The sequence below is a fragment of the Anomalospiza imberbis genome, chromosome 6 (genome assembly GCF_031753505.1).
Source record: "Anomalospiza imberbis isolate Cuckoo-Finch-1a 21T00152 chromosome 6, ASM3175350v1, whole genome shotgun sequence".
In the NCBI taxonomy this organism is placed as follows: domain Eukaryota; kingdom Metazoa; phylum Chordata; class Aves; order Passeriformes; family Viduidae; genus Anomalospiza; species Anomalospiza imberbis.
In genome coordinates, this window is record NC_089686.1 from 44,885,935 (window position 1) to 44,904,995 (window position 19,061).

General features: G+C 40.2%; 1 protein-coding gene across 2 annotated transcripts in view; it reads left to right on the forward strand.

The window, feature by feature from the left end:
• Positions 1-261: 261 nt before the first annotated feature.
• Positions 262-19,061, forward strand: part of LRRC56 (leucine rich repeat containing 56) — a 59,517-nt gene continuing 40,717 nt past the window's right edge. Inside the window, exons 1-3 of one of the 2 annotated variants that reach the window (XM_068193824.1) lie at positions 262-381; positions 1,845-1,986; positions 11,533-11,697. In XM_068193824.1, coding sequence (XP_068049925.1) covers positions 11,542-11,697 — 156 coding nt within the window. In that variant the 5' untranslated portion in view covers positions 262-381; positions 1,845-1,986; positions 11,533-11,541. The remainder of the gene's footprint in view (positions 382-1,844; positions 1,987-11,532; positions 11,698-19,061) is intronic. The other variant, XM_068193823.1, reaches the window with a different exon arrangement.

The following is a 19,061-nucleotide window of genomic DNA, read 5'->3' on the forward strand; positions in this document are numbered from 1 at the left end:
CCCGTCCCGTTCCTGTCCTCAATTCCGTGCCCACTCCTGCTCCCCGCCGTTTGCTCCCGCTGTTTGCCTTGCCGCTTTTCCCACTGCAAGCACGCTGCTCTGCCACTCCGAGCCGTGAGCCCTTCCTGCCTCGGGAGACTCTCCAGCCTCTCCTCCTCCTCCTCCTCCTCCTCCCGGCGCGGGCAGCGGGCGGGGCCGCTGCGATGGGAGGAAGGGAGGGAGGATGGATGGATGGAGGGAGGGATGGATGGATGAATGCATGGGCGGGCCCGGGGGCCGCTCCAGGTGCCGGGGCCGCGGCGTTGCCGGGCGACGGGCGGCCGCTGTCGCTCCCGCCCCGCTGCTCTCCCGTTCTGCCCGCGGCCCCGGCACGGCCGGCAGGTAGGGACCGGCCCGTGGGGAGAGAGGGTGGGAGCCCGGAGCTCTGTGTGTGTGTCTGTGTATGTGTCTGTGTATGTGTATGTGTCTGGGGGGGGCGTGGGGCTGGGCTCCCCTCCTTTCCCAGGGCTTGTGCACCGAGGTTAAGGGGCGTTGAAAAAGGCCGTTGTGAGGGCACGGTGTCGGTGTGGGACACGCAGGCTGGAGTGGGACACACAGGCTGGAGTGGGACACGCAGGCTGGAGTGGGACACACTGCCCGCTGTGGGACACGCAGGCTGGAGTGGGACACACAGGCTGGAGTGAGACACACTGCCCACTGTGGGACACACTGCCCGCTGTGGGACATGCAAGCTGGAGTGGGACACACTGCCCGCTGTGGGACACACTGCCCGCTGTGGGACACACTGCCTGCTGTGGAACACCTCCAATGCTTCCCAGAGTTTGAAGACCCCACCAAAGTACGTGCACCACTGTAGCAATCCAGCCTATGTGCAGGTGGAAAGCACCTGAGGTCTGAGACTGAAAGTCTCTGTTTATGTTTATATGTTTATGTTTATGTTACATCTATGTAACAGTGTGTTTAAATTTTATGTTTTGGTGGAGCGCTGAGGAGAACAGAGTTAATGAATAAATAATCCTGGGCTGGTGTAAGTTGTAGAAGTATTCCCAGGTGTTTCACACTGAGAGGATGTGCTCCTCCATGGTGCCTCCTCAGCTTCTCTTGAAGGGCTGAAGAGACTTGCCAGTGCCAAACTTAAGCTTCCTTCAGCTTCTTGAAGAAAGGGCTCAGGTGTGGTCCCTGCCCTGCTCATCACCCTTCTGTGGTATGGAAAATGGTTTCTGTCAGCAAGAAACTCTTCACCCCCTCATAGTTTTTAGCAGTCAGTAATTAGTTAATTGGATACCTTCAGCTCTCCCTTTGTCTTGTCTGTGAGGCCTGTGCTCTCCTGGCTCTGCACCTGTCTTCTATAGCTATTGATTCCTGATATAAATGTTCCTGCTCACCTATTATTTTCCATTTAACTGCTTTTACATGGCAACATTTTCTGACAACTGGTACAGTGAAAGTATGCTAAATATTGACATTAACCTTTTATCCCATGCTACCCCAATGGCAATGTTTTCTCTAACACAGAATCAGCTTATTCCTATGAGAAAATCAGTGTTCCTTTTGTTCAGTAAAAACCTTCTTTTTCCCCAACTCTGTAGATCCTTCTCTAACAAGTCCTTCACATTCTCATGGTCTCTTTGGGAACTCTAATGAGTTACACTTTCATTAAGCTCTTCTAGGCTCTACTGCTTCGTGTCCTGTTCCACTTTTAAGCCTTATTAGCATGGACTTCTGCTGCTACAGTGAATAAAGTACTTCTCTTTATTAATCGCTAAGTGCTCAGAATCTCTTGGGTTTGTTTTGTTGTTTTGTTTTTTGTTCTCTTGAAGATTGTGTCCTTACTATTGTTTTAGCAGGACATGGTACAATTAAATAACACTATGAGCACCTGTCAGTCAAGGTAAATGAAGAGAAACAACTGTGACTACTAAATTAAAATCTCTGTAGGAGAGGAATGGGAAATGATGCAGAACAGCAGTGACATTGGAGGAAAAGGTAAAGTAATGTCAAATATACAAATTACTGAAAATGTTTCAGAACCTTTTAAAATTACTCTCCCATTTAATGGCATTACTTTTCTTCATGTTATTTTGTCTGGTTTCAACTTGCCTAAAATCATGGATTAAATGTACAGTGTTCAGGCATGTCAGATCTCAGAGCTGCTGGCATTAACAGGTTTCGTTGTGAAGGTTGTGGTGATTTTTTTTGGACTTTGTGTTCTCTCTCTTGGCTTTAACACTGACAATGACTTTGCTCCTGTAGGTCTGACCTCTCAGGGGGTTGATATATGGATACATCTACCTGTGGGTATCTCAGTTTGTTAGTTGTACACTGCTGTCGGTAAAAGAACAGGCTCTGCCCATGGCCTGGGATGCTGTCAGCCTGTTCTTACACAATTCAAGGGACCTCATCCCATATAAAGCAGGATAGAGATTCCATGTGAAACCAGATGTGAGTTTAGCATTGGACTGGAATGTTATTATTGATGATAATGCAGGTGCTTCTCTAACTGAAGTTCCTTAGGGGACACCATTAAAGAAATCACATTTATCCTCAATGTTTGAAGTAGTATAAAAATGCTGCAAAATAGTAACATTATGTAACATATCATAAATTTGGGCTTGCTACATTTGTCACTAATGGGAATGGATTAATATTTATTTGTGAGGAACTATGAGGAGGTTATTTTTTTAAATAGGAAAATTAATAAGCTTTTCACAGAAATTTAGAGATATCTGCATAATTTTAGTTTATTTAGAGACATCTGCATAATTTTAGTTTACAGTTCTAATGGTTGGTGTTTTTATACCTTCTATGGAGTCACAGGTGGGCTTGAAAAAAAATTGGAAGCAAAACCTATTTTATATCAGTAGGGTCACAAGTACTGGCTCTAATACAAATCAGAAGACCAGATTTGCCATGGCAGATGCAGTGAATACTAACATGTCTGTATTAAAAGGAAAAGATTGTGGACTCTGGCTAGTTCAAAGAAACATTATCTGATATTAAAAAAAAAAATTAGAGAGCACATGTTTCTTTGACTACAGCTTCTCACATCTGGAAGCAATATTCAAAGTACAGCAAGATGGCTGTTTATCTTGCATATTTCACATCTTTAGTTTTAAATTATGTTTTAGAATGGAGTTCTTAAACTTTTTTCTAAGAAATTAATTTTTTTCTTAAAACTGGTTTTCTTTTTATTTTCTTTTTTTTTTTTTTTTAATGTTCCTAACATATGTGGTGATTGGTCATGGTTTTGCTTTACTTTAATGGAGTATCCACCCAAGTTCAAAGTGGGGAAAAGAAACATATTTAGAATGAAGTGGCTTAAGTAAATTATTGATACTTAGGAAAGAGCATTCAGATCTTTTGTTTGTTATGTGAAAATATCATCTTGCACCTGGTCAAACAGACAAATGGTGTTAAAACTTCTGAGAATAGGGGTTGGAAACAGTGGAGGTTCATGTACTGTCCTTATGGTCGTATATTGAATTTTATGTGCAAAGCTGATCACCCTGGAGGGTAAATGGCAGAATTGAAATTCTTTCCATGAAATGCTTCAGAGAGAAGAGGAGATGAAATGAGGTGATGCAAAAGAAAGCTATAATTTAATGAATGGCATGGACAGTTGGATGTATCCTCCATAATTCTAACTGCTGTTGACCTAATTTCTAATCTTGCCTCCAAGCAACCTATGCCTGTCTTCCACAATTTAAATAAATACAATGCAAAAATACACTTTCTCAGTTTTTAAAACTGCTTCCTGATGAATTTTCTGTATCTTCTTTAGTCATTGGATGGCTATTTGTCATGTCCTGAGACATGACAAATAATTGCTTCCCCACACCCCTCCCCAGCTGTTGAACACAGCTCACCTTTTGGACTGGGAAGATATTGATTGCCAGAAATTACAGCAGCACACCAGGGAAAGGATCCCTTTGGACCATCTCTGCTTCTGACAGTGTTTTTAAAGGATCTGTTTCTGACTACAGTAGTAGCCTTGGCCCAGCAGGACAGTTATAATGCCACTTCATCAGTAGCCCAAACTGATTTCTCAAGGTTTCATTTCACTGTCGTCTGCCCTTGCTAAAATTTTGGCAATGTCTGTTACTAAATTATCTTCTGTGGCATCACCCACTGTTCAGTGTTTCTCTACAAGTTCATCTAGAAACTCTTTTTATACAATCTATCCCATGTGAGCAACACATTGGAAATCAGAAACTTCCCAGCCACTCTTTGCAGGCCGAGAAGGAATCACTTGCTTTAAATAGCTTAATTACCAAAAAAAAAAAAAAAAAAAAAAAAGGACTGAAAATTGTTTGAGGACAGCCAGAGTATGTTGAAACTCAGAAATACCATATGTGATGCGTTTTCATCCTGCACAGAAGTTTGTGTTTCAAAAGGCTTATAAAAGCAAAGCAGTAGTAGCTGGGAAAAAAAAAAAAAAAGGTCCTTTTTTATTGTCCTTTTCTCAGCTGGAATCTGGAAATTCTTCTAAATGGTGGTTACTTAAAACTGCTGTGAAGACCAAAACCATAGAGTTTTTCTTTTCTGCAGCTTTGGACTGTCACTCAGTTCTGAGTCAATGGATTAAAATATATGTGTTCATCTTGAACACATAAGTACTGATTCTGCAAAACCTTGCTTTGCTTATGTCCTTTTTTAGTATGTCTAACAACATGCCTAGCATCTGAATTTTTAAGTAATTGCTGTATTATGCCTTTTAAATACAAGGAAGGTAAATACATCTTCCAGTGACATCTACATTTAAGGCAGGATCTGTGTGTGTGACAAGCACAGATATGTTGATTCCTGTGTACCTTGTCATTAGCTATCCATGAAATAAGGAAATAAGGAAAAGAGGATTTTAACTAGACCAGCCTCATTTCTCCCTTATTTAACGTCTGGACACTGTTGGATAAAAGCTTGTGGCCATGAAGGGTCAAATTTGGTTTCCTGATCCCTGGCTACCTTGATAGAATGGTGAGGGATTTACTGTTATCTAGTCCACTGAAACGATTTAAGTGCATTTGACAACCTTCTGAGAGTGAAGGCATTGGTGCCTTGGAGCTCTGTTTTTTTACCAGCAATCCCCACATCCTGCCCTCTGCTTTGCTTTTCTAGGGCTCATTGTGGGGACACATAGCAGAAGAGAGTCCTGAGACATTTTTTACAGCAGGAAGTTCACCTATAGATGAAAAAAACCCTCAATCTGTAGCATCTTGCAGTATCTATGGATTTAGATAATCCATACTCATCCATAGCCACTGTCTGGAGACTTGCAGTACAGAGAGAATCAATGAGCATTTGTAGCCAGACAGAAATTACCACTGACCACCTTCCATCACAGGACTTGAAAAACTAAAACCAATTGATTAGACTTAGGTTTATTGTTTTCTTTGAAATGTAATAGAACATATAATAGAGGGTGATCTGCTTTTATATCCTGCTATGAGGATGTTTGTTTTGTTGAGCAATACACTTAGAGCAGGTACTGGGTGTGCAGCTGCAGTGGGAGCTGCAGGCAAGGGGCTGTGACCTGGTGCTGACCTTTCAGACAGCAAAGGGCACAGGGACCCGTGGCAGTGGCCAGGTGACCGGACACTGGGACACAGCAGGAGCCAAGAGCTCAGCAGGAAGACCCCAGACCATCACAGGCATGGAGGGTACAAAACCTGGGGATTCCTTTGTTGGGGATCCCTCCCCAGAGGCACCAGCTCGAGCTGTTTCTGTGTTACTGCACCACAATTAAATTGCTTTAGGATTCCAGACATCTGGGACTCTGCCATGGGAAACCCAGGGCTGAGCCAGTGAGGAAACCCTGTCTGACTGTGAGTGTGGGGTGTGCAGGGAGCCAAGAGGGACACCCCTGGGGTCACTGGAGCCATCTGCTGGGAAGGGACTTTAGTCCCAGCAGCGAAAGTCTGGGGTGGTGGGAATGTGAATGCCAGAGTGGCTTCTGGATGCTCATACAGGGAAGTTTCCTTAAAAATTTGGCAAGCTAGCTCCAGAATTATGTAATATGGGGGTATTGCCAGCTCATATGATAAAATATTTCTCATCACCGTGCTCAGCAGGATCACAGGGGAAAAGAATTATATATGCAATTGTAATGATGAAATTATTTTTTTATATATCTACATGGAATCTGTAGATATATAAATGAGAAATTGGTAACTTTAAAGGCATTGCCTTTTTATTATTACTTATGTTTTTAAGGACTATTAGACATTTTTTATCTCAACTGTGTCTGGGTTGTAGCATGCGTTTTCTTCTCTGGGATCATTGCTGCTTTGAGTGACAGCACAGTTTGAACTCAGCTCCATGCATGGGGGTGTTACAACATCCACAGAGCTCCCAAGAGCTCTCCCTGAGGAGTCTGTGGGACATAGAACCCGAGGCTTACCTGCCATGGTTGTGATAATTGCAGAGCAGGATTTTTTATTTAATAGCAAAGAACTGTCAGAACACTCTTATAGCTTTTAAAACCATAGATAAGGAATGTAAACAAATTAGATAAATCAGTACACTTGCTTTATATGCACATTTGGATGCTTGAACCAAGGCCTCAAATTGACTGAACAGTTACACAAAAATATCATTCAACATTTGAGTCAATCCAGGGTCATTAAAGTCAGTGAATTTTTAATTGTAGTAAATGGGATATTGTTATCTTAATATTTCAGCTTTCCCTTAAAAGCTTTTTTTCTTTAGTGGGGAAGAGAAGGGGAATATTTATGAATGCTCTTTATAGTGTTTGCATGATCCCTTGATATTAAAGTAGCATTGCTGAAGTAGTCATTACTTTGTTCTGCTTAACAAAACCAGAAGATTTAAATCAGATTGTTTATTCATACACACCAAAAAAAAGTCATATTAATAACAGGACTGATGTCTTATTTTTCAGCTATTTAGAAGCTGCACCTGCTAAAATAGACTGATGTATTGCAGGATGCTTTATATTACATGAATGTTGCAGGAACTGTTTTTGCCATTATGGGTGGAATATTGTTACAGTAGTTTCCTGATGACATCATAGTAAATTCCAGCTGCCCAAACAGTTATTTTCCAGAAGAGGTTATCTGCAGTGCACTTGTGCAAAATTACACTTAGAAAGGGAACTCATAGTTCTCTTGGGACTTGTAAACCAAATGTTTTGTCAAATCCGTAGTAAATACAGAGTTCTTTGTTTTCATTCTATGTCAGTGGCAACAGTATGGGCACTACTCTAATTTGTGATTCTGAATTATACAGACAAAAATTATATTATGCAAGACAAGAGAAATGGAAGTCTGCAGTGCAAGCTTCCTGTCATGAAGGGATAGATAGCACAATGCTTCTCAAATGGGTGTGTTTCCTAGAGAATGTTTTGGCTGGTGACCAAAAAATACAGATAAGGGCCCAGAGACTGCAGTGCCCCCACTGAAATGGCACGCTTCGTATCCAGTGAAGGCACGAGCTGCCACAGAGCAGGAGAGAATGCTGGTTGAAAAGCTGGTCTGAGGCAGTAGAGATTCCTTTTTGTAAGGGATGTTAATACATAGAGGTATATGCCTTTCCTAGAGTGAGTTTCGATTGATTACCATTGTTTGTAGGAGGGGGGGTGTTTTGTTTTTAAAGGGTAACTTAATTGCTTGGACAAGCTGTTTAGGTAATGTCATGAAGACTGCATTAGAACTTATCATGCCTAGTCACACAATTCAGAGCTTCTTTCCCAGTCCTAAGAAGCTGTAATTAATATTTAGTCAAACATTTCTGGCAACTGCTGAATTTGAAATGTGTATTAATATATATTTAATGAAGAATACACCATCCAATTGCTGACTCTTCGATAAATCTTATAGCAGGAAAATAAAATCTTGGAGTCTTACCAGATTGTCAGACCCTAAGAACATCAAATAACTATTCTCTGCCAATTTCTTTCTAGCGAATTACAGTATTCTGAGGGGATTTTAAATAACGTGTTGTTCCAAGGATCATTTAATTTTAATAATGGTTTTTATTACTGGTATTTATATATGTTGAAAATGTCCTGCAGTTTTTAATGAACTGTCACAACATGTCTGTGAATTGAATAACTTACCATGATTACACACGCTCACTTGGGTAAGGAGAGTGGCAGCAGTGGAGAAGGTTGTCAGATTAACTCTTTGTGGAATTCAAAATCTTCCATCTCACTGCTCTGGTCATTGATTTCTCCTGCACTCAATAACTATTTGCTTCTAGTTATCCACACAAGTAAGAACCTGCCAAGTTAAGACTTATAATGCAAATCCTGCAAAAACTAATTAATTGGTTTCTTTCAATCTTTTAGTCTTCTCAATGTTCACATGAAGTATAAAACCTCCTTATTTTCCAGCCATTTTCTCTTCCCCATACACACTCATGTGCTTACCAGTACTGCTGTGCTGTCCCACTGGATTCACTGCAGGTTTGTGCTAGGTGCAGTTAGCTTCCATCCTTGTGTGTCCCACAAAGCACTGTGGGAATGGCTCTGTTCGGCACATGGATCCAACATACATCCAGTGCAACCACCTTGTCCGTGAAGGGAATCTTCAGGTTCTTGGCTTTTCAGACCTCTTTAGTGACAGCAGAATTCTTTGCAGTCCCTGTAGACTGTAAACTGTCCCACTGAGGCTAACACTAGTTTAGGTCAGTGTTGGCTTGTCCTGTGTGTTTGGCAGAGCTGTAGGTTCATCAGATGGACCTGATGAAAACAAGCAATGTGACTCCTGTGTCTCTAGGAGGACAAATGTTGTGCCAGGCCCCCTTCTTGCTCCTACACCATGCTGGAGATTTCAGATGTTCATGGATTTTATGAAATATTGGCACCTCACCACTAGGATTTCTGCATTCTTAATTTTTCTACAATCTTATTTTGAGTGTGTTATTTTGATCCATGTTCAGAAGGAGATTCTTTCATCTCTGGAGAAAGCTTTGAATTGATAGAAACATGTAAAAAGATAGTTTTGTTTGCTGATAATAATTCAACTTGATCCCAAACAATTTATAATGAAAATAGTTCTCTCCTCCCTAATCCAATGTTACAATAATTACAAGAGCAGATCAATAGCAGGAAGTATAAAACAAAGTATTACTTCAGATATTAAGCCACAAATTGATCTCTTTCTTGTCAAGCCTAAAGTAAATGCTGTATCAACATGTTTCAAAGATTTGAGGATGTTCTGAAATGTGATTGTGATGGCCCAACAGAGAGAGAACAGTAATTTGTTTTATGTGTGTGTGTTAACTCTTTGCAGTCTGCATCGACAAAATCCTGCTGTTATCTCATTTTGCACTCACATATTACATCAGTGTTCTCTGACTACTGCTGCACTTGGCTCTGATAGCACACAAGATTATCTCTGGATAACAATCCTCATTTGAATTAGAAAGAACCACCTGTACTTGCACAAAATCCAACACAAGTCTTGTGCAATTGGCAAAGGACTCCAGAATTTATGTGACAAGAATATTCTACTTCAGTTATTGACCAAAATAGTTCCTTCTTAGGAAGATGTTGTCACAGAACACCTTCACAGGAGATTGTTTAATTTTCAGAAGATCACAGAAGATTGTTCAGTTTTCTTGGACAACTGATGACTCTTACAAATCTGTACTGACTAAATCATACTGACCTGTTCTAAAGAAAGTAGAGGAAAAAAAGTCTGAGAAATTCTAGAATTCTTTAGAAAATGAAACAGGTAATAGAAATTTATGTATTGTAGCTTTTCTTCTAAAATGCAAGACACAGAGATTTTGAGGTCTCTTTTCCCTCCTAATCAGCTGATGTATGAAAGTTGTCCTTACACTACTATAGGCATACTGAGGTTTTAGAAGCTGCAAATATCACTTCTCAATTCACTTCATGGTGGTTATTTTATAAGCCAGTAAGAAAGATTGAAAGAGGTTCTGTGACTCTGAAGAATTTGTTCCTGAATATGTTTTTTAGACATTGAATATTGCTGTGACTTAGCTGTAGCACATTTGAGCAGTCAGCTTCTCCTGTAGGAGTGCTTGCCAGTTAGGTTCAGTGACCTGGAAAAAACAGGGTTTGCTTTCTGTGGGCTTCTTCTGCCCTGATGAGTGTACAGAAGGAACACTTAGGAATCTGAGGGTTTGGCTCCTGCCTTCATAGTGTAGTAGATTCTGCAGGGAGAGGTTTGGTGTATCATCAGTTTTGTTTTTTTTAATAAGGGCTGCTGGTTTTTTTCTGACAGTACAGAGTCTTTTGATTTTTTTTTCCTTGTGCAAGTGAAGAATTTTGACTGGACTTGAGTAGTCAAAAGAAGAAATCTTTTTGATCCAAAGCTCTTTCACCTTGTACCAAGTCAGCCCTGTCGAGTAGAGATGACCAGCTGAGCATTCAGGACTCCTATTTGTCCTAACAGAAGTTACTCCTGTGTTTAACTGTTTATTAGTATGAGGAGGAAGGAAAGTGGTAATTCTCAGGTCTTGGCCACCACTGATGCTTTGTCAGCCAGTTATGATTAGCTTGATCATTTAATTATTTTTCCAGCACTAAGAATAAGTATTGCTTTGCAGTGGAGAACAGAAAAAAACTGCAGGTGTCCCTTCAGCAGAGCAAGACAGCTTTTCTCTAGTCTAGTCTTTTGTTGTAACAGCAGCGTTTCCAGCTGTGATACTTCCTTGTTGCCAAGTAGTAGTAAATAGCTGTATAAATCACAGTAATGCTTGTACCATTTGGGTACAGCTGATTGCTTTTTTACTCTAACGGGTGTACATATGCTTACTCTCATATTTCAAAGTTAATTGTTAATATTTCTCTGAAAGTGATATCTTTGGGAATTTAAGAATGACCACATGTGAAATGCTTCATCTTCAAACTTTGTATTTCATTTCTCACTTGAAGCAAACACAATTTTATTTAGATTGTGTTTTTAATTTATTTTCTCCAAGACTGTCTTTACAACTAGAAGTCAGCAGCCATTGCCTGCCTAACCTAGAGTCAGTAACAGTGCTGGGATGTTGGATTTAGGACAGACAGGTTTTGTCCATGCTTACCTGCAGGCAGAGCTCAAAATGCTTGAGAGGTTCTGTTGCGCCTTGGTACTGGCACTTGCAGTCTGGAGTCCAGCAGAGTTTTGCTGGGTATTGTTCATGTTTCTCAAGAGGAAATGGGTAAGCAGGGAGCCTGTGTGGATGGGAAGCTCACTAACACTGGAGAAGGATGAGTAGAGTAGTGAGAGGGCTGGAAGGGTGTCCTGAGTTGTTTGTTCTTAGCTTCCTTCTTTGTACAGAGCTGTAGGCATGCCCAGCTTCTTGTGTACCTGCAAACAATAGTTTGCTATGAAAGCTTACACTCAAAGCTGAATGAGGTGTGGGACTCTTCACTCTTTAGGGTGAAGAAAAGGAAAAACCTGTTACATGATGCACAGCTTTGGGTTTGTGCTGATTAAAGAAACCTGTATCTCATAGGCATTTTCTGTCTTGCAATGGGAGTCAAAATAGATTTTGCTGACAGGAAAATAATAAATACGGGTAGAAAAATCAGACTGCTTGTTATCCTTTTGTTCAAAGCATGTTGAGATGGACCTGAAGTGGAATCCTGACAGAGTTTCTCATCCATGCTCATCTGAAGACCAGGAAACTGATTTGAATTGGCAAGGCAACCCAAATCCCAGTCTGCTGATTAAAGATGATGGAGAGTTGCTTATGGATGAACATCTTTCCCCCAGGAAACTGGTGAGTAGACATCCAACTTTTTAATGAAGTGGAAGAGGCAAACTGGCATATACAGAGCCGTATTAACCTTCCAACTGCTCTTGTAGTGATTGTGGATTGTTGCATCTCTGACATTTAGATTTAGATTCTGCATAAAGTAGATTCTGTCTTATGAAAGTATATCAAATGTTTGTCCTCCTTTCACCTTGTTTCATATCAAAAGTATTCCCAGCATGATTGTGGATGTGTTTATTGCCAGGGTTCTTGAAGCAGCATGAAGAAAAGTACAGGTAGCATAATTATAGTCTACACAGATCTCATTAATGCCATCTGGAGTACCTTGAATCTTAGCATTAGAAAAGGAATTTACATTAATCTTGTTCTAGAGATTGGAAATGTGACTTTAAAACACAAGTTTTTTTCCTCCAAGTTTGTGTAATCCTCTGTCCTGCTAAGGAGCCAATTAAAATATTCTGCAAATGATAGAAATACTTTCTATACATGTCAATGTGGGAGGAATTTCAAAGCATATTTGAAAGCCATGTTCCCTTTTAGGCTGGCAGAAATGATTTTGCTATGCAGCCTGTTGAAAGAGAGTCATATGCTGAAATCTTCATGAAGGAATTCGCTTTGTGAAAGAATACTTGGTTGCACACTGTATTGTACTTGCTCAGGACTAATTAAGGGTGAAATCCTGTGAGATGTGTAGAAGCTGACCAAACAACGTCACTTTTCCACACTAAAGGAAGGGAGAGTTGAGAGCAGAGCTTGAGGAGAGAGGCTTTCTGTGTTGCGGACCTATAGAAGAATCTCTTCTGCTAGGGAGCATTTGTGAAAGACAGGTGGGGCTGCCGAGGCTGTGGTTCAGGTGCTCCCAACAGCCAGGGTGGTGATTGCAAGCATCCATAATCCCCTGTGTATCCACTGCACCAGTGGAGAGACACGAGCTTCCAGAGGAGCATATTCCAGCTGCGGGTTTACACCACTGCCCAGACACGTACCAGACACGTACCAGACACCATTTTGACCATGTGCTGTAGATTAGGCAGAACTATTGTTCCCTAATTAGCCAAGTCTTTTAGTGTTTATAAAATGGTTGAAGGTGCAATAACCCCTTTCTGCATAGTGGATATTTTAAGCATTCTGGAGAAAAATTGCTGCATGGCTGCATGATCTGTGCCATTCACTTTCCTTGGGCTTGTGAGAACCTCTGACTACTTCTTGATCTTTTTTTAAAACCTGGCATAGAATTGGACCAGTCTAGTGTGTTTGTGACCTACAACAGCCTGTATAAATCTGATGGGAACCTCTCAGATTAGTCTGTATTGTTAGGGCACGAACCAAAGCCCATTAGAGTAACCAAAACAACTGCCCTCTGATTGAATCAACTCTGAACGAAACCCTTAGGAAGTTCTTTCATTGGCATGAAGTTCTCTTTCTGAACCTCTGCTGCTTTTAATTCACAGCAAACTGTAAGCAGAAAAGTGTATGTAAGGCAATGCTACCTACATCCCATGAAGTTGTTGTTTATTGTTCTGTAACTTTTTAAAAAATGTAGATAAGAAGTTAAAAAATTGAGTTTTGCCTTTTTTGAGATTGTGGGTTTTAACATTTGTAAGGTATCTCATTTTAAAGATTCTTTTAAATGAAGTACACTGTCCTGCTAATTTTTCTGGACACGGTTATTTCCTGTCCTGGAACTCAACATTTGTGTTGGCCTAGCTGGGATACTTCCTGCTCAGAGGAAAAACTACATGACATTGTCAAGGAAACATTTACAGTGTTTATAGCTTGTTTTAATAACATACCTCATCTATCTATTCTCTGACCTTTATGTTGATCAAATGGAAACCACTGCTGCCATAAATTTATGTTCTCTGGATTTGCAAATGTTCAGAATGTTCAAACATTTAATACAAAACTAGTTTTCACATGTATAATTCTTTAAGGACCCACATGCCATTGACAGTCAAATGGTTTGAAAGGTTGTCTTGCTTAAATCAATACAATTGCAGTATCTTTTTGATTGTTTTATTTATGTGAATATTTTAGGAGTTATTGATTGTATCCATTGAAGTGTTCTGAGAAGGAAACTAATAGACTTTTAAAATACAGGCTCATTAAAGTTAAAATTGTTTTACATTCAAATAAAGACACGGGCCACACTTCTGTAGTGTTGTGTAGGCAAAGTTTTGGCCACATTATGGATATTCCTGAGGAAGGTTTTTTCCCTGAGACACATACTCAGCTTTACTCCTTGTCCTCACAATGGTCTGTCTTGCACCAGTTTGGTTTGAGTTTGGGGAAGCTGCAAAGTCTAATTGTGCAGATTCTGTGTAGATTTGGCACCTTGAACTGCAGCCTGATTTCTGCCTGCACATTTGAGTCATTTTGCCCTTTTTCCAGAGGGATGGCTGTCTATTTTGTAGTGAAACCATTAGTAGTGTGCATTATTAAGAACTCTCTAAAAGTTGTGACACTTGTGTTCCTTCACTTTTTTATCCACTTGCTACATTGTTTTCCTCCAAAGAGAGGAAAGTTTGGCTTAGACTGCTTTTTTCTTTTTTTTTTCTTTTTTTTTTTTTTTTTACTTTCCTTTTTTGCCTTCTTGGACCATGGAGAACAAAAGACAACTTCTACGAAACCACTGGACTGTTGCCCATTTTCTTCCTCTCCATTGTTGATCCTATCACTTAGACTTCATGCTCATTTACCACAGTTTGTAGTCTTCTGTAGCCTTGTTTCAGCATAATGTTCACGTCAAAACCTGTATGATTCCATATTTCCATTATGTTAACCACATCTTCTAGTTTCTTCTTGCTGCCAGCTCTCTTGCTGCACTGTTGTGTAACATCTTTTTATATTTGAATGTCCTTCATCCAAGATACAGGTCAAAAGCTTTTGATGCAAGGGCTGGTATCATTAGATGTCATTTTTATTCTTTCTGCTAGTATCAATATCAATTTTCTGGTGTACTCTTTAATCTTCCTCTGTATTAATAGGCATTCTTGCTTTGATATTTGTACCTGTCCTATTAATATTTTCAGCTCTATATATTCCTAGTAGTTTTCTTATTAATATTTCCTTGCTCTGCCCATTCTTATGCGTGGTTGTCAGATATTGTAGAATACCAGGGTGAGCAAATTCTCACTTTGTTCTGAAAACTGGCTAACAATGGGCAATTAATTTTTAACTCTATTAGGGCTGTGACACAGATTTTTCATTAAATGTGGAGAAACTGAAATTAAGGGCGCCACCTGTCTTTAATCACATTTTTATTGTTCTCTCCCTGCTGTTTGCAAAGGATCTTTTCCTGACTTCCACTAAAAGCATTCCACTTCTCAGAAGAAACTCATTTTACAAGGTCAAATGATCTTCCAGACATTGTCACATTATAAAACCCAATCACGTTTGTGTGTGATCTTTAGAGAAGAAAGGAAGTATTCTCTAATTTTGCTTTTTATTGATCCTGCTCCAACTAATCGTGTTTTCCAAACTTAGGAACACGTGTTCGGATGTGGTGTTTAGTTTTGTTGCTCAGGAGGTTAGGGTGTATTTCATATGGTATGCACTCCTCCTCATAGGAAAAAGAAAATGCTGGAGGGTCCTGGAACAACAGATTGGATTCTTGCTGAAGTGGCTCAATTGTTTCCTTTTTTTCTTTTGCAGAAAGTTTTCCTCACAGTTGTAAGATAACTGGATTTGAGGAAAAAATTGACATTAGGAAAGTGCAGAATCTTGATAAATTAGGTAGAGTAAGGGAATGGAAGTAACTGAATTTGACTGAATTTGGATCTGCTGAATCCTTCATTAGAAATGTATAATTTTTTTGCGGGGGGATCCTCTGGCGGTCTGCAAGTTTGATCTTCTGCTCCAAGCATAGCTAGTTTCAAAGTTAGATCAGATTGCTCAAGGCAGCAGATAGTAGAGGTAATACTGTGAACTGGGAAAAAAATTTACAAAGCCTCCTTCAGTTTCAGAGCTTTCCTTTCATAAGTTCCTCTCCTAACACTAATACCTTTACAGTAGTGAAGGCTTGTAGTTGTTATATTAGTGTTCAGCCTTCTACTTAGGCATCTGATGTTTTACATTCAAATTTTCACATCAGGAATATTTATATTTATATGCATGCACACACATATGCATGCTTTTATATGAAAAAAAACTCAGATATTAATTTACTTATAGCCACCAGTGCCTAACTAACATAAAATGGCATTACAGTCTTGACTTTTCCATGTTCAGCGACACAATCTTGAATAATGATTGTAGCTGCTGCCTGTGTACCTAATTCCTAGATAGGAAAAATAATTAATGTTGGAGTATGACTTTTTTTATTTCTCTATGAGGGAAAATAAATCCTTACAACAAATCTAAGCAAAAACTGTGGTAAGAATGTCTATTATCCTGTCCATTCCTGACCTGCCTGTTAATTCAGCTCATAGTTGAAACAGTTTTTTCCTCTTACAGAAGTCACACCGGCTTTTTCTGGGAGATCAGCAAACCTCCCATCTTGTGGTGCCCTACATGCCTGCTGAAGTTTGCAATAGTTACATTTCCCAGCAACTTGCCACATGAGTTCATTAGTACTGGTTTAAAAAAAGGTGTCAGAACTGTGACTCCCCAGCATGCGTCAGTGAGGAGCTGAGCTGTAGATAGCAAGACAAGGCAAGGGCCCATCCATGTGGGTCTGCTGGCATGACTTGGGTCTTCAGCACAAGAATAAAGACCTCTTTACTAATGCATCCGCCACTACTTAAATTTCGCATTTACTGCCCTCATGTACACTTCTCATATAAGCTAAGAAAATCTTTTTGTAGCACCTAGCTAACCTCTTCGTCTGAGCTGAGAGAAGAATGTATTTATGTTTATATGCACGAAGTAGTGAAATACAGCTAAATATTTTAGTTTGGGGCATCTGCAGCATCTATCCCTTTTGAAAAGAAGTTTGCATGTGGGGCCACAGAGAAGTTCTGCTCCCTTTCATTGCATCACTTAAGGCCTATTAATTTGCCAATATTTTTCTTCTTAGAAGAAATATTTTGTCATACTTTTAGCACCTTTTTTTTTTGTGAAGGAGAGATTATACTTGAGTTGGAATTTGAAAAAAAAAAAAGCCATAAACACATGAATGGACATGAATTTAGTATTTGCGTACAGGTGTAGTATTCAAAGAGAACAAGCTCACCACTCTGGAATTCCTGTCTTAGCCAAATTAACCAGGATCAGCAAAATACATGCACAGCTGGAAATATTTCTCTGACAGCTGCATGCAACTTGTTCTTCAGCAACATGCCTACTTTTCTTAGAATATGTGAAAAATCTAGGGAAGAGAGAAGACATCACTTGTGTATGCCAGTTTTGACTGAACAGATATTATTTGTCATTAAGGAATTTAGGGATAGCTGCAAGTGGGATTTGAACTGGATTTCCCAGCATCCCCAGGTGACTTCTCCACCAATTGGGAAGCTCTGGAAGCACAGAAGTATTTCTCACTTGCAATTTTTTGCAGAATACTTACTGACTTTTCTTGTCAGTCAGAAAAGAAGTTTTCCAAATCAGTGTGCAGTCCCCAGTTAGCCAGACATTTTGTCTGGTGGGAATGTTTTGTGAAACATCATGGACTTGCTTCTTAAAATAATGGCTAAATTATTTACCAATAGATTATTCATGAAAAATAGTTTTACTTATATTTTGAACAAGGCAAAAAAATGTAAAGTGAGCTTTATTTGTCTTTTTTTTACTTGCCCTGTATTCAAAGCATATACAAAGACTTCTGCAGTGCTTTACCATGGGAATGTGTCCTTTCAAATAAACAAATTTACAGTGGAGTGTCAAACTGCTGCTCAGGATCAACTTTTCAGGCCACCTTCTTGAATATGACATGCCAGAAAGATTTTGATGTTTGATTTTTTTTTTTCAGAAAACATCTCTGTCTAACTGATACCTACCCTTCAGGGCTGCAAATGGGTGGCAAGCAGAGTCCTCTCTGAACACCAACACTCAGCTTAGAAATATATTGGTTTTTTCAAAGTATCTTTTTGATCTAAAATAGCTGTGACTATATCCCACTCTTTGCCTAGAACAGATCCTTGGTCCCTTTCTGTTTGCTCTAGCTGGAGGCTAAGCAGCTGGAAACAGCCAAAGAAACACCTAGATGGCACATCACCTTCATGTCTGTAAGCATTCCTGGGGCACAGGCAGAGACATTCTCTCCCAGGCTGTCAGAACAGCCCATTAAGCTATGGGAAGGCAGTCAGTACCTGAAACCTCGGTGGGACACCTCTGAATTAGGGCAGGAGCCTGTCCTAGACCTGGGATGGCCCTAGGAATGAAGAGAGACAGAGCATTGAGCATCACTTCTATCCACATGATGTCAGACATCTCTCTGTCCAAGCTGATGACCCCTTCAGTGTGTTGGGTCATGATTTTTTTTTCTCTTGCAGCAGAATTCATCCAAAATATCCCTCCTCTCAAGTTTTGATGGAGGTTCCCATGCTTTGGCATTAAACAACAGCACAAATAGAAGACCCTGCTAAATGGGTTTCATCTTTGCTTAAATGTTTCCACATCCTTCTCTAAATGTCCCCCATGCCTGGTGTCAGAATTTTAGCTGTGACATGAGAAGTATCACACTTGCAGGTACACCAGCATGCCAAGAATGGTGTCTGGAGAGTAGTAGTGTCCTAACAATCTTCCACAGGAACCATTCCCCATGTATCCTCCTCTTGAACTGCCACCCTGGACTTAGCTTGCTGACTTGCTTGCAATCAACATCTGGGGTCTCAATGCTTTGGTGCCTTTAAATGAGCTCATGTCCTCCACCCAAGAGCATTTCCCATTTCCTTAATGTACTACACTAACTTGTGCATCCCACAGCAAATTGGTTTCAAGCTGTCCCAGCATCTCCTCACCATCAGCAGATGGAAAGACAAAGATTGTCAGAGAGACTCTTGGAAATGCAGAACAGGGAGGTGGGCCCTGAGAATATATGGCATTTGTCTCATCTGGTTAGCACATGCTTCAAGGCAGCTATCTATAGTTCAAAGAGCTGGTGATGACAGCCAGTAACCCTTTCCAGCACTGGAGTCACAGTTCTGCCTATTGCAGTACAAAATACGGGTGCACTCAGCAGCTCATCTCTCAGGCAGTGGAAAAGGTACAAATAATGGATCAGGAAGAGGAAAAGGAGGGCAGGGAATGACACTGGTAATCCCTGGTATGAGAAAAAGGAATAGGGAACCCTAGACAAGGAGAGAATATGACTTCATGCAGGTTTTATACTTGGATTTTGAAAAAAAAGATCAGGGAGCAGAACTGTGAAGGGAGGCTGTCTGGAATACAGCAGGGGAAGGACAGCATGCCGGGAACTTGCAGACAGCAAA